The 16,201-nt window shown below is 42.4% G+C and overlaps 1 protein-coding gene across 1 annotated transcript; it reads right to left on the bottom strand.

Moving 5' to 3' along the window:
* Positions 1-1,579: 1,579 nt before the first annotated feature.
* LOC148034349 (putative serine/threonine-protein kinase At1g01540) lies at positions 1,580-15,250 on the bottom strand. The gene is made up of 8 exons (XM_087679299.1): positions 14,831-15,250; positions 13,627-14,380; positions 13,442-13,546; positions 13,147-13,269; positions 2,992-3,162; positions 2,755-2,884; positions 2,183-2,392; positions 1,580-1,895 (listed from the first exon to the last, which is right to left on the bottom strand). Exons 2-8 carry the CDS (start codon positions 14,364-14,366, stop codon positions 1,713-1,715), a joined length of 1,662 nt encoding a protein of 553 aa, XP_087535425.1. The 5' UTR covers positions 14,367-14,380; positions 14,831-15,250; the 3' UTR covers positions 1,580-1,712.
* Between the last annotated feature and the right edge of the window lie 951 nt (positions 15,251-16,201).

The raw sequence follows: 16,201 nt of genomic DNA, 5'->3' as shown, positions 1-16,201 counted from the left end.
AGAAGTATGCTCAAAATTTAAAGACCAAACATTTGAAATTGAATAGAGATTTCAAGATTTAAAAGAATTCAATAAGTCAACCAATTACCATTAAATTTGGGACTCAATTTGTTATCCAATAATAAAATTGAAGACCAAATTCTTATCAAACTAAAGGCAAATTAGCTTGAGAACTTGGTAGTCTTTTATGACAAGAGGTATTAAAAAGTGCAATATATCAATGCAATCTTACTGTACTTTATCCAATTGCAATAAAAGCTAGAGATATCGCAAAGGTACCAATTTTTGGAACCAATTAAGAAGTACTTGGAAACAAGTAAGAAGTCTTATAAGGGACACGAGTTTTTGAGACGAATTGGGTATCCCTTACCCAAGGTTAATCAATAGCATTAATATTTCAGTTTATATGTTTTGCATGATTACTATAATTAGTACTTAATCAAGTCATGTATCACATTTTGAAGAAGAAAAACCAATTTCAAATGCACACTTACACACACATTCTCTCTCTATCCAAGTCTAGTTACACACTAATCGAATGATACCCACTTTGCAAGTGTTAACCAACCTAAGCACTCCTTCAAGGTTTGGGCATCCACAATTGTTTACACAATGGAGAGGACATGACCTCTTGTTTACTTGCTAAATAGTTGAACTCCCCAAACGCATTTGAATGAGGAGACTCCCCTACCTAGTTCGTGAAGTAACGAACAAGAGTCCACTTTTAGTATTTGTAATCAAATAAAAAAACTAATAAATATATTGTTTTTTACTTTTTGCCAAAGTATGTCATTTTGGTGTGTAAAGGCTTTGTGCCCATGTCTGCACCCAGTTTCAAAAAATTACATGCCTATACTCTGGAAAGGGTTTGGGCATACAACCGGCCTCATATCTGATATTGCACGAAGGGAAGAGTTCACCATGTTTACTTCATCATTTGTTCGCACATTCATATGCTTTGCTATTTGAATTCGTGTTCTTTGATGCACAAGTTACTGCTTGGAAAAAATTTATTTCAGATCTTGCATGCATGCATCCTAGGCTGAGCGCAATTGCGCATTCCATGTTGCTCTTTAGATCAAAACATGTCCCCCCAACCACCACTACATGCATATTCAGCAATTTGTATTCAAAACAATTGTGTGATCGAGATGCTCATGTTTAGAAGGAGAAGCACTTTGGCCTCCGTATTCTTAGGATGGCCATGGTGGTGGCGCCCCAACTAAGAATTGCAGTGTTGATTAGTATGTAAATTGGGCAGATGACTTGCTATATTAGATTTTGTGCTAGTTACTGAAATTTGCCCCTTCTAACAACTGTACTTCCAAAGTCCCATAGCTGCTTCATAGAGCAACATTTACAGTACACATGTGAGACATTACTGGTCTATTGTAACCCTCATCTCGACTAAAGAAAAGCAATTCGAAGCTGCTCATATGTTACATATCACCTCTTCGATCAGCTCTATCTCCAGGTTACCACTACACCTATGGCATATGCTAAGATTCCTTTGGCTCTGCTTTAACTCCTGGTTCTGTGACTTTCCGAAAGAGCCAAAAGAAAGAAGGTATACTTTAGAAGATGCAAGGAGAAAGCAGATTCCGTTAAAATAATGGGGGAGACCCTGTCTGCCTAGGTACCTGAAAGGAGACCATTTTTTACAGAGACCCTGCAAAGAGGTTAACAGCAGATAGCATACTCATCAACAACTGCTAACTCTCATATCTCCACTTTGCTCTCGAGTTTACAGCCCGAGAATCCTCACTCTCCCACTCATTACCATTGTGACCTGCTTGTGATAATGCGTTCCCTCTCCGAGCTGCTGCTGTGTATGAACTGTCCGAAGGAATGCCCTGATTGGAACTGTTTCTGGGTCGAACAGCATTCCTGCGTTCCTGCAGTAACAACAAAATTTATGAATGCAAGTATAAGGTCGACCTCATCCTCTCTGCAAGAAGTGACATGCCACGCAATAATGATTTTCACAGAGATTACAGCTGAGCCCCATCCACAACAAAGAAAGAATTTCACAGGAGTACAGCTCAGCCTTATCTTGCATGTATCAAGTTTACAGCTCAGCCTCATCCTGTATGTCAGGTGACATGCCACTGACACCCCATTTGATTTAGATGACATACTTGAGAGAGAGGTGAGAGGTACTTAAAATGATTGAGTGTCCTACCTCACGTGAGGGGCCATCATCTGTCTCGAGCATATGCACTACATTGCCCATCTTTGGTCGCTTTTGTGCATCAGGGTCTACGCACCGCAATGCCACAAGCAATGCCCGCTTCAGAGCTCGTGGGGATGGCTTGCTCTCCATCTTTGGATCTGCTACTTCATCAAATTGACGGCTGCCTATCATAGTTTTCAACCAATCCACTAAATTCACCTGCACATGTCACGAGAGGCAAACTCTCAGATACCACTCGCAAAGATAAGTGTCTGGTTCTTTTCTGCTAAGTTCTCTAATCAAAAGTGGTGCACATACAAACAAGCACCCGTCTTGTGTGTTCGTGCACGAGTGTTCATCCACATTAAGTCGCCAGGCATGTGGGTTTGTTGATTTGAAGCTCAATTTAACTTTGTTTATTTTCTGAGAAGCTGGGGGGATTTATCTCTGGAGCTTTTAGAAATGTAAAGCTGTGGTTTCATCATGCTGCTTTTACTTGTTTATCTTCTGCGAAGCTGGATTTATCAGAAATTTTAAGTTGAGTAATCATAGGAACACTCTCATGCAGCTGCAGTTTTCACCTCTCCAGGTGGCCTGCCATAATCAACTGGAACTCTTCCAGTTACTAGCTCCATGACAAGCACTCCATAGCTGTATATATCACTCTTCTCAGTGAGCATCCCTGTGAGTGCATATTCTGGGGCAACATAGCTGCATCACCACAGAAAGAATCAAGGGTTCAAAATAATGATTCCTGAGAACCAAAGACTAACCATCTCAAACAATTCTTAAATCTTTTAAGGGTTCAATCAACTTACCCAAAAGTACCCATTACCCTTGTGGTGACGTGGCTGTTTTCGGCTCCTAAAAGTTTTGCAAGTCCAAAGTCTGAAACTTTTGGGTTCCAGTGACTGTCTATCAAAATATTGCTGGACTTAATATCACGATGAACAACTTTAGGCTCTAAACCTTCGTGCAAATAGGCAAGCCTGCAGCACAAGTACTAGTACGTGAAATCTCTCTCTCTCTCTCTCTCTCTCTCTCTCTCTCTCTCTCTCTCTCTGGTTGTTGAAGAACAATCAGACATACAGGGGCCAATTGGCCAGCAAACAAAAACCATGTGCACAGCTAACAAAAACAACCTGATTTGCGACCCAAAAACTTAGCAGACGCCTAATCCCTGACAACCAAGACATTAGCAGAAGCCCGATCCTTAACAACAAAGGCATCTGACCTAGAAATCAAGTAGGACTGCAAGTAGAGTGGGGGTAAAAAAAGATGTCCATCCATGGAGCACACACATTTGGAAGGACAACACCTGCAGATGCCATAGAACCCATTTGCACAACTGACAACATCCCCAAACTTGGACCATTTTGATCAGGATTACCTGAAGCAAAATCAAATATAAAACCATTTCTTGTTCTCCAAACATGTTACAATCTAGTCCAGCACCTAAATGAAATAGGTAGGGATGTTCCAGTTGCAAATTGAATTCCCAAAACCCAGCCACAATCAGTGGTATATTGATGTGTTATAAGTCCATTCTTGCAGCATGAAATGAAAGGGTGGGAAGGCTCATCACATGTGGTACAGAAAACACGTCTGCCACCAACAATCTTGTGGTATCACAAACATATCACCAGTAAGGACACCACCTATCAAAAACTTTAAACAAAGGGCTTCCCCTTGGTAAAAATCATTGATCTTCACACTTGAAACAATCTATCTTGCCACTTAGCACAACTACCCTTGCATAACCAAACTTTATTTGCTTTCTCTGTAACCCATCTCTTACCTTCGACTAGTCCTGATAGACCTCATTAGCAATAAAGCTTCACAAAATCCTCAAGATTCACAAAACCCATCTCAGGCAAACCATTGGGATGGTTGTAGACCATGCACACCTTTCTTTCTCAGTGATCTGCCAAAGATTCACAGAAGACTTGACCTGATGGGATCACCTACCTTGGTACATGACATATAGGTGTCTCCATGTGATGCGCTGGTGACATGGTAGCTTTTTCCACGACACAACAAACACATTCGGTGATAGAAAGAGTTTAAACCTTGTCAGATGGGGTACATAATTGACCAAAGTTCTGGACATTTAAAATGGTCCTAGATGGTCATTTTAATGGTCAAAAAGTGGCTTTTAATGATTTGGCTGACTTTGTAATTATTTAAAAGTTTGACCTATCCTATAAGTTATTAGAGAGTTTTTGCCAACTTAAAGCCACTCTTGGTTTTCAATTAGGAAATCATGGTGAATCATCACGGAGATCACCCTAGTAACTAGAGCTACCGCATCTTCTTCTCCTGTTCGTGTTGAGTTGTGAGAAGCAGTGAGTCTATAAGCATGCTGTAGTTCATGCCAGATCAAGGTGAGCCGGAGTATTCATGGCTTGATTGAGGTGACGACTGATCAAGGCAGATCGAAATGGAGTGAAGAGCTGTCTCGGATAGGACAGCTAGGCAACTTTGTGGAACCTAAGTGCTGGACAGAGCTTGGGCTCACAAAGCCCATAATCGTACAAATCTCTATTTTCCTGCTGTAATAAAGATTTGAGGATCTCTTCCACCTTTCTAGGGTTCTCTTTTGTTCTCTTGAGTTGTGCAGTAGAACTCAAGAGTCTCACAGTTGGTTTTAAAGCCAACTGTCAATGACAAGCAAGGAGAGATTGGATTGAAGAATTTAACAAACTCCACTACTGCTTTGCAGCAGGTTACATGGATCTTCTTTTCCTGGTATGGATGCTTTGCACACAGATCTCGCGGCACAAGTGGAGGCAGCACAAGCAGCAGCAGAGGCAACATGAATTATATTTTCCAACCATGGATGCTTTGTACACAGATCTCACGACGCAAGTGAAGGCAGCACAAGCAACAGCAGAGGCAACATACTCGGAGGCAGTATCACTTCGCCAAGAGCACACTATTCCCCAAAGTTAAATGACTTCCTCACATTTGATAGTCTCCCAACTTTGGGAGGTCACCGACATGGGGCAGTGTATGGAGCATAGGCTGGAGCGATTGAAGCAGTTGGTGGTCCTAGATCAATGGACGAGAGTTTATTACAATGGGCTTGCGTTGTAACTCACCTCTAGCTAGCAATGAGAGAGCTAGCACAGTTTGGGTGTCCCTACCGCCAAGTTCACATAGAGGATAGGAACAAGCTAGATAGAAGCACTCACCTGCTCCTACTCATGTTTTTGATACTTTCAATCCTCTCCACAAGGTGTCTCCAGCAAACCCAAGCATTTCCAACCATCTTCTACATCTCTCCGTAATCATTCAATGGGCCTTCACATCTCTCTCACCGAGAAGGAAAAACTGGCGGTATACCATTCCAAAGTTCAATGGCTAAGGGAGACAAGAAGTTGGGTCTACACTTGGGTGAAGGAGGTCGATAGTGCCCTCGCCTCAATGTGGGGAACGGAGGTATTTAAGATTCTTCAATTTCAACAGAGTCTTTTGGATGGAGCAGCTCTATGATGGAATCGTACCTAAAAACACATGCATTGAGTACTTGGGCAAAGGCCTCAACACATCACTCCGACAAACTACAAATTGCAGTAGCAAAAGGAATGGGAGTCCTTTAGGCAAACAAGAGGATGTGAACACTTAAAGCACATAAAGTGATAGACAAAGACAATGTCAACACTCATTATGTCCTTGTCTAACTTACACTAAGGCTCACGAGCAAGAGATGACCATAGAATACATATACGACTGCTAACCACCCCTCTTAGATCCTAGATGTGGTTGAAGACCAAAGGAGATGCAAATCCAAGGGTGGTAGGAAGAGTGCCAATGCTGATGAAATCCATCGATGAAGAATGCCAACCAAGGAGCAAGACCCCCTCTCTAGATAAAAAGTTGATAAAACGAAAGGCCACCAAAAGCCAAAGGAAACAGAGAGGCCTCAAATGGATCACTCCTGTAAACTCCAGTCAAAAATGGGTGAGCCAAGTCTCTAACCCAATTGCGAGATGATAGCACGGAACTATCGAAGGCACCATAAGTTGCATAGAAACAATAGGGACCAAGGGCCAAGCGGCAAGCAGCAAGGAATGGTGGCTCGATATCAAAGGAAAGAGGTCACCACATGAAAGAAAGGGTCAAGGTAGACCGGAAGCCCTAAAGAAACTCCTCAAGATCCTAGGAATTCCTCATTGAAACACAAAGGGCTACAAAATCCACAACCACATCACTGATATCATCCCCCTTTGAAAGGGATGGGAGATACAAGGGAACCACCAGAGGAGATAGTGGGGTAGGGGATGGAAACTATGGGATAAATGGTGCACAAATGGGAAATTTGCATTAGTGGACCCTGCACAATGAAAGGGGAATGGAGCATATATGGCCCTCTCTCCTACCAACTTGTCACAAAAGTAGCTCCTGTAGAAGAATCCTCAATAAAAATAATCGGCTCAATGAAGACAACATGAGTCACAAGTCTAGTAAGGCCATAAATTGAGAGAAGATGGAAGCCCAAATCTAGAACATATAGGGTCTCTGAAACAGAGCTCGATGGATGGTCTGACAATAGAGTCAAGGTGCCAAGTCCACTAATAGGCACCAAAGAGATGTCACCAACAATGACGATACCCTTAGACGCATGGAGATCCAACTTGATAAATGGTCAGACAATAGAGTCAAGGTGCCAATTCCACTAATAGGCACCAAAGAGATGTCACCAATAGTGATGATATCCTCGGACGGATAAATATCTTGCAACAAATCACCTTGTGGAGTCATATGACTCGATGCACCACTATCAATGAGCAAAGGCTGCTTAAAAGGTGAGATAGTCAAAGAAGACTCCTCTACCTAATGTGTAGAAACGTGAACTCCATAGTAACAACCGATGACGAAATAGAGGTGGACGAAGGCTCTGATGTAGATCCACCCTTCACTCCTAGACAAAGACGAGGGTATTTTCTCTAGCACTTCTCCTCAGGGTACAAGGTCTTCCCACAATAAGAACACATGGGATATCCTCTCAGCTTCTCCACAAAATATGAATCAAAGTTTGAAGATAACTCCAACTTCTTTCCCTTTCCTTTCTTCTATTTGGCTAGTCTTGTACTTGTAAAGAAGGCTACAAAAGCATGGCTATGTGCATGGGCTTTGCCAGAATCTGTCTCAATGTGACGTGTATCCTACTCAAGCACCAATGGGACTAGCTCCTCCCAAGTGATAGCCTCCCGACTATGAGAAGTGAGAAGATTGGTGTAGAATACATCATATATCAGTGATTGAAGATGTGAGAGAAGGATCACGCTAGATCCTCCGAAAAAATATCCGTACCAAGGGATGCAAGCTCATCCCGAATCTCCTCCATCCTATGGATGTGATCCCTCATCGTAGGGAAATCTGCAACAAAAAGTTGTCATAGCTTCAAATCAAGAGAAAGTCGATGCCCAAATGTCTGGATCTGATAAAGAGATGCGAATCTCTTTCAAACCTCTGCGGCAGTGCGGATATGTCTTATATGCACGAGCACAAAATTTGAACAACTCCAAAAGAGAAAAGCGTGAACTCTGGCATTCAATCGATCCCATAAAGCTACCGAATCTAAAATCACGCCATCACAGACATCCACGATAGGTCAATATATAGGGATAGTAACAAGATCCCAAATGTCATAGGTGTCAAGAATGCACTCGATTCTGCATGACCATAGAGGATAGTTCATCCCATCTTGCATCTCAGATGCAGGTAGAGAGGGAAGGGCAGGCACCTACATCGCAGATGCCATCAATGCCAATCAAGAATTGAAAGCCCCTAAAGAATATGAAGAGTGAGAGTGATAGGACGGTGATTGGTCTACACGATCCCGAACCACAAATCCCCCAAAGCATACATGTCGATCATATCTGTCCTGCAAGAAGTACATGCAAAAACACAAAAGAAGATGCTGTAACTAGGATGTTCTCCATCTATTCAGGGCCTGTCAATCTGCTGGTCAACAAAGGACACATATACAGTAGTGTAGCTGGGGAGTATCTAGGGTGAGAGAGACGACTCGATGCTGAGCAAAGAGGTGGAGCAATAAATGCAAATGAAAACAAGTCTTCAACCTGTAAGCACAACCAATCCAGGGGCTGATAAAGGACCACTGCCAAAAAGTGGATTATCTGCAGTAAACGCAGATCTGCTCTGCTTCTGACCTGAAAGAGAGACTGCCCAAACTAAATCTGATGTCGCTTGGGTCAAAAGGGCCTGTCCAATGTGAAACATAGCAAAGCAATGAACATGGAGAGGAGGAGACTAAAGAAGAACACAAGTGAGAGAAGGAACAATCTGATTGCAATGGCTGAAGGATACAAGGCTGCAACAGTCAGCCCAACACGCAACTCTACATGTTAGTGTGGGTGCCAGACAATAGTAGGGGGATGAGAGAATGAGGGCTGGCTGATCCGAGGCTGCCCAAACTAAATCTTATGTCGCTTGGGTCAAAAAGGCCTGTCCAGTGTGAAATACAGCAAAGCAATGAACATGGAGAGGAGGAGACTAAAGAAGAACACAAGTGAGAGAAGGAACAAAATTTGACTGCAATTGCTTAAGGATACAAGGCTGCAACAGTCAGCCCAACATGCAACTCTACATGTTAGTGTGGGTGCTAGACAGTACTAGGGGGATGAGAGAATGAGGGCTGGCCGATCACAAAGATCAATGATGGATGATGAGAATGAGAGGGCAAACCGCCTATATATAGGCAAATTGGGGGCACAATTGGTAATAAAGTGGCCAGTTCCAAAATATGGGTGCCCAAGATAGCCTAAAGTGCCCAAAAAGAAATGCACTAATGTGCCCTCCATCTAAAGTGCCTAAAGCATATAAAATAACAAAGAAAGGCAATGTTAGAGCTCCTAATGTCCTCGTCAAACTCAGACTGAGGCTCACAGGCAGGAGAGAACTATACAAGACACACTTATGACTACTAACAGCTACTACCTATAAGAAGTGAGAGAAGTACAAGAAGATAGGTCAAGCTAATCAATCCACTACCACTAAAGCCAAAGAGGAGGGCAAATAACTTGCTTCACCAAACTCTTATTAATGTATCCCTTTCCCCTTATTAAGGATGAAATCATTCCCAAGTTTATGTATAGGTTGCACACCATCATTTTGACTAATGTGAAGATACAATGACTAGATTCTTTGGAGCCAATCATGGAGTTGGCTACTGCTTGTGAGAAGTGGGATAAGTGCAAGAAGACGAGTCAAGCTAACCAATCTATTACTGCTAAAGCCAAAGAGAAGGGCAAGTCCATGAATAGTGAGCGAGATACTTCTAAGAAGGTAGCTACTTGAGAGGAGCAAAAGAAACTAAGGGAAGAGAACAATTATTTCACATGCAAGCAGACAGGGCATATCACCAAAAATTGCCCCAAGAAGCCTAACTCAAATGAAAAAACTTCGAAGGTGGACGTCAAGACCTTCGTTTGTCATGGCTTTTACCCTAAAGATAGCACCCTTGGGAGATGTGGACTCTTCTTCCTTGGGGCAGCATGATCTTGTGGTCATGCAAGCGATGGTCGCGAGCCATCCAACACTTCACTTGGTAGATGGTGGTGGAGTATCCAAAAATTTGATCCAAGACAAGTTTGTCAAGGAATATCATATCCAAACAATACTCATTAGTGTGGCACAACTTGTGGAGTAGGCTTTTTGACCTAAGAGGAAGACCAAAGCTGATAAATACCACTTAAGGCAACAAGTAAAGGATGCAACCATCCATATAGAAGATTTCGAGGTTTCTCTTCTCAATGTCGACATGATTTTGGGGCATCCATGCTTCTATGAACATGTGGGCTGTGTGGATCATCACTCCCACTCTATCCTCATTTGGGATGGCACTTGGTGCGTGGTGAAGACCTGCACGGCACTCTTGCACCTTAGCAACTCGAGCTTAGCAAGTGGCGGTTTCTCATCTCTAGGTGAAGCAAATAGCTCGCAAGGGAAACCATGCTATGATGGTGTATGTGCAAGAGCTTGAGAAGGATTCTTCTTCTTCACAAAAGCAAGATGTGGACAAGACATGCTTGGCATTGTTGCAAGCATTTGATTCTCTTTTTTTAGACAAGTTATCTCAAGAATTGCCCCCATCACAATTCGAGGATTTCACCATTAAATTACTTCCAAGAGAAGAACCTCCCTTCAAGACATCCTACCGGATGCAAATGGAGGAGCTCGAAGAGCTTTGTGCACATGAGTAGCCTACTCGCAGAGTGACTAGGCACCATGGTTGGTACTTTAGTCATGGTGGATATCTATAGTGCTATGACAAGTACTAAGGAACGAGAACACTTCCAAAGAGAAGGCAATGGTGAGAAGTTCAAGTACCAATTTCCATGGGCTAGATCGTTCTGGAAGTCTTCAAAGAGGTTGGTTGCACATTCATGGATTTTGGTTGTGTGACATAGCTGAGGACATGTGCAATTCTAGTGGAGTGCACTTATGACATGGCAGCATTTTTTTATCGATAAAACAAACACTTTTGCTGATAGAGAGAGTCTAAACCTTCTCAAAAATGTTCTTAGACCACGGATACAGCTTTGCACATTCAAAATGGCCCTAGATGGTCATTTTAATGGTCAAAAAGTGGCTTCTAATGATCTGCCAACTTTGTAATTATTTTAAATGTTTGGCCTACTTTGTAAGATATCTGGAGAGATTTGGGCTATTTCAAGCCGCTCTTGTTTTTCAATCACAAAATCGAGGTGGGCCAGCGTGGAGATTATCCTGGTGGCATTCAGCTATCACATCTTCTTCTTCTTGTGTTTGTGTCGAGTTGTGAGGGCTAGCGAGTGAGTCTACCCATGTGCCATGCAAACCTTTCTTTCATAGTGAGCTGCCAAAGATTCCCACAAAACTTCATCCCATATACATATAGATATGCAAGATATCATTTTGCATAAACTATGAGTCTACATAGTAGTGTAGTCTATGAGGGACTATGCAATAGGACCCACACAACTCTTAGAGGAGCTTCCTACTTGAAGCTTCAATCTAGGCGTACAAGAACCCAGCACTCGTTTTGCCTTAATAAGCAAAGAAGACCATGAAAAGGGTGACATTTATGCCTTCCAGGGTCTCCACTCTAGTGCCAGTCCACCCCTAAAATATGTAATTCCACCCAAACTCCCATCCTCAAGACTCAAGTACCATACAGTAATTTGGTCCATAGTTGGATTCTCACAAATGCATACCAAATTTTCCCACTTGGGAAAAGCTGTTCTAGATGTGGACAATTTTTACACATTCGATACTTGCCCTTTTTTCTCCATTAAAAATTTGGAGCAAAATTTTTACCATTCCATACTTGGCACTATGCTTGTGATGCTTTGAAGTATGATAATTTAGGAATTCAAAGTTGATACATTATAGTAGTTCCAAGTTCCAAGTTCGAAGGTTGAAAATGTGTATAATGTTTTATTCCCTTTGGTCTTTTCCCATAAAACTAGGGCCACGTATGGGCTGACTCCAAACATTCTTCCATACCCATATGCATTGGCTGCATGGAAACTATGGAAAAAACGAAGAGTTGGTCCAAGGGACCAAGCTACCAAGTAAGTTTCCACTTGGAAGACAAGTAGGACCTGCACTTAAATGAGTTAGTTATGTCAGATTTCATTAGACCTCTCTGCAGCTCCCAGTATATCTACACAGCTTTGCACAAAGTGTACAGTTCTCAATAACCTGCTGACATCAAGGGGCTACCATTGTCCGAGGCATACACAAAGTCCCAAAATGAATGCCTTTTGGAACTGGAGAATGGCATCTAAATCAGCATTCTTAATGTAAGCTTGCATGCCTTCATCAAACTCTTCTACTAAGACCGTCACAAAATGCCAACCTTAATAGAACACACCAGGCAAACTTTTCAGCTAATGCATCCTCACTGCTTCATGGAAACTGAGTACTACAGTGTGGGTGACCATAGTTTTCTTCCTATATTTCCATACCCATCATATGTTTATGAGTATGAATGTATGAATGGAGTATTATTGAAGTCCAAGCCTGAACCATGCATGGACCTAAGATCATCCTTAATTGCTTTAGAAAAATTAGAGCATGTCTTCAAATTACAAATAATGAGTCATTGGATATATGAAGTTATGCAACAAAAAAACCATGACATTTTCTTTTAATCAAACCTTTTCCCTCAAATTTCCAAATTGTTTAAAGCCTGAATGATATTACCAAGTATGATGGCATATATCATGTAAGATATCCAAAATATAATAAGTACAATTCAACCGACCATGAACTATGACTCCAAATATCTGGTGACTTTGTACTCTACATGTTTTATTTGGACTCAGATATGCTCATCGTGGAATTGTTAAGGCCATTATCTGGAGACATATGAGATGCTTAAGTGGTCTTTTGGGAGCATCTATGCAGTGCGTGGTTTGTTGAACTGTTTTAGATCGCGACCCAAAGTTTACCAACGGTGGTTGGTGGTGAACGGCCTTGACAGTCAACACCAAGTTGAAGTTGTGCCAACGAATTGAAAACAGGCCAAAAAGATGTATCAATCATCGAACGAGACCATTGGATCTGTTATAACTATATTATCCTTAGTGCTTGTGTCTGCTTGTAGAGATTATGAGCTGCAATGCTGCAGCCTGCTATATCATATGGTTAAATCAAATAGATCAGTCCGTGATTAGCTGGTCTGTGCATCTACTAAACTAAATTTACCAAAATCATTTTGCACCCACAAATTAAGTTATAACTACATACATACAGTAAATATAAGAGACCAAAAGTTATGTGAAATGACCAAAGACAAGCAACCCCACGGATCTGATTATTGGCTGAAATTTAGAACTGTAGGTTAACTGATGCTACCAAAACTTCTGCAAAAGTATACAATCAGTGCATAACCATCCTTAATGTATATAAAGCTTGATGGGAACTGCATGCAACAGAAAGAAACAACAGAAAGTTACCCTTTTGCAGTACCGATAATTATTTTCATTCGTGTATCCCAAGACAATGGTGCATTTCTGCCCAGCGGACCATGAAGCCACTGTGCCAAATTGCCATTATCAATGTACTCATAAACAAGCATCCTGAAGACACAAAAATACCTCCACTTACAAAAAGAGAAGAAATGTAATGGTCAAAAAATAAACCAAAGTTACTTGAAATTTCAAGGAAAAGAAGTATAAAAAGTGCACATAATCAATATGTGCATTACCATTTTCATGTTATATTTGGGGGTGGAGGGTGGGGTGGTTTTACCTTTGTGAGCCCTCCATACAGTACCCAATCAGGCGAACAAGATTCTTGTGCCGTACACGACCTATGGCCTCCACCTCTACCTTGAACTCCTTTTCAGCCTGGCCTCTGAAATCATGATAGAAGGATCATTTAGTATCAGCAGCAACTGCATGGTACTACTAGACCATATTTTGTGCACTGCATACCTGTTGTTCAACAAATTCTTCACTGCTATTCGTGTTCCATCTGGCAATTCTCCAAGGTAGACAATGCCATAACCCCCCTCACCAAGCACCTTTGAGTCAGAAAAACAATTGGTTGCAATTTCGAGCTCTCTAAGGGTATACCAGTGGCCCCAACCCAGATGAGAGACCTCTGGGACTGAGATCACGGTAGTTGGTGAAGATGTTCCACCTGGAGACTTTGCAAGTTGTGAGTCCCCACCACTTGCACTTGACCCTCTGTCAATAGAAGGATGATGCCCTCTCTTGTTCTCGTCCATATCCCCATTTTCCAAAGAGGGTTGATCTACCCCATTAACCATTTCAGTATTTCCTTCATCTTTCTTTGCTTTTGGTCTTAGTCGACCATTCCTCTGTCCTTCGTATCTCTTGTCAGCTTTGTCAAAGGCGGTGGCAACGTCCTGGACAATCACTACCACTTCTTTCTGTATGGCTGCTTTATCTTCTAGTACAGAGTTCAGTGGGTAACCAGATCCTTTTGATGGAACTGTCTTTCTGGAAAGGTCTACTGGAATCTCTTTGGCAACCCGAGGGATCTGCACGTGGGATGTGTATTTCTGCTTTTTCTTCTTGGAACTGAGCCATAAGGCCAGGAAGAAAAGGATCACCATGAAAAATGCACCTATGACAATGCCGAGAACCTCCCAGAGCTTGAGCCCGAACATGACTGTCTTCTGGGAGAACTCCTGGGACACAGAGCCCATCCTCTCGTGCAACTCTGTAGTGACATGGCCAGGCATACATGTGTTACCAATCTGGATGGAAAAAAGGAATGCATTACCCTCATCATGAAAGTTACAGCACGGCATATGCATTGCAGGATCCTATGCATGGCAATGTGGTTAGCTGATTGTCACATATAGCAGTGTTGCTAGCTGAATGCCACAAGTCTACAAGCCATATCAGACATAGTGTTAGTTGAATACAACAAGTGTACAAGCCATATAGGCACAGCACTGTTATATAGCTATATAGGAATAGCAGTGTCTGACATATAGCCATATCAGACATGGTGGTGTTAGCTGAATTCCCTACGTCCATAGCTTCCCTGCCACAATGTAGGAGCAAGCCGATCCATGCACAAGCCAACAGCCAGATTTCCACCACTAAAGCAAAGCAGGAAGGATGAAAAGACGAGAGATTACAGAGACGCAGTAATTAACAGCACCTGGATCAAGCAGAAACTCTGTGTTTAAGCACCCGCTTCTGTTTTTCCTTTTCTTCTTCTTCTTCAGATCTCTTGTCCAACTTCATGGTCTGAGCCGAGTTGAGGTGTATGATGAAGAAGGGGGGGTTAGGAGTGATGAGAGGAGGCCCCTTCTTCCCCGTTAAGCAAAGAGGGGGAATGGGCGCATCCCGATGGGGAAAAGGGAAGGGGGGGAGACCAGGTGGGAGTAGTGAGGAGGAAGCAAAGCTGACAGGTGCGAGCCCAAAAGAGCTGGAGGCCATGACAGGGGGTCGTAGAAGAAGAAGAAGAAGAAGAAGAAGAAGAAGAAGGGGCGTGGCTGAGAGCATCATGAGAAAGCCGAGAAAGAAAATCCCACCTTCTACAGTTGTTGCTGTTGTTGTTGAGTGAAGTTGGCAGTTGGGGAGAACATGCCTTCACAACTCTCTCTCTCCTCTCCTCCACTAGCCTCCTCTTTCCTTCTTTGCCCTTTTTCTTTTATTTTCCCGTCTTGTCCATCTCCTTTTGTCTTGACCCATATGTCGGACTTCTTGCCCCAACAACAAAGTTTCATACAAATTCCCAATGCCCCCTTAGTAAGGTCCAAGAATGCATCAAAAGACAGCCAAGAAAGGCACCATAAACACAAAGTTTCATACAAATTCCCAATGCCCCCTTAGTAAGGTCCAAGAATGCATCAAAAGACAGCCAAGAAAGGCACATCAAACACAATTTGGACATTGTTGCTTTCAAAAACTTCCAAATGCTTGCAAGCACATCAATGGGTGCTCCAAGTAATGGGTGTTGATTAGCTACCACCTTCTATCTATGTGATACACAAAGGTTGTCCGCTCACCCAGACAAATTTAGCAACACCAAGACAACGCTATCCTCTAATGAATATCTACCACCTCAACTAACATCCATGATGCACTCATCTGTCCAAATGAATGCGATACATCTCTAACTCCCACATTGTGGGTTACCATAACATCCATGAGCTCCTATGCAAAGAGAAGAACTATATACCTAATGGGTGTGGTTGGGGGTTACCATAACATCCATGAGCTCCTATGCAAAGAGAAGAACTATATACCTCACCGAGTGTGGTTGGGGGCAAGGGATCAATAGCCTTGCAAGCTACCCCAACTACACCTAGCTAGGTTATGGCCGATAGTCCCCTACCCTAGCTACACCTAGCTAGGTATGCAACGTCTTCCAAGAAAAAGCTTATGAAGTTGAGCACTAAATGGAAACACAATGAAAAAGAACCCCTTCACCTACATGGGAAAATGTATAAAACGTCTCCTACATATGTATACATGTACACCCTTGCACCCATGCCCATGGGCATGCCCACGCTCAATGCCCTTA

Source organism: Lygodium microphyllum, chromosome 6 (assembly GCF_053477565.2).
Source record: "Lygodium microphyllum isolate KBCC chromosome 6, Lygodium_microphyllum_v1.1.10, whole genome shotgun sequence".
Lineage (NCBI taxonomy): Eukaryota > Viridiplantae > Streptophyta > Polypodiopsida > Schizaeales > Lygodiaceae > Lygodium > Lygodium microphyllum.
The sequence above is the reverse complement of the archived record's forward strand: the minus strand, read 5'-3'. Positions and strand labels throughout refer to the sequence as shown.

Coding starts and splice junctions, on each gene's coding strand:
- LOC148034349 (XM_087679299.1), bottom strand. CDS start 14,366: ATGGGCTCTGTGTCCCAGGAGTTCTCCCAGAAGACAGTCATGTTCGGG. Junction 13,270..13,441: donor TGTATGGAGGGCTCACAAAG/GTAAAACCACCC, acceptor TTGTGTCTTCAG/GATGCTTGTTTATGAGTACA. Junction 2,885..2,991: donor AGGGTAATGGGTACTTTTGG/GTAAGTTGATTG, acceptor GTGGTGATGCAG/CTATGTTGCCCCAGAATATG.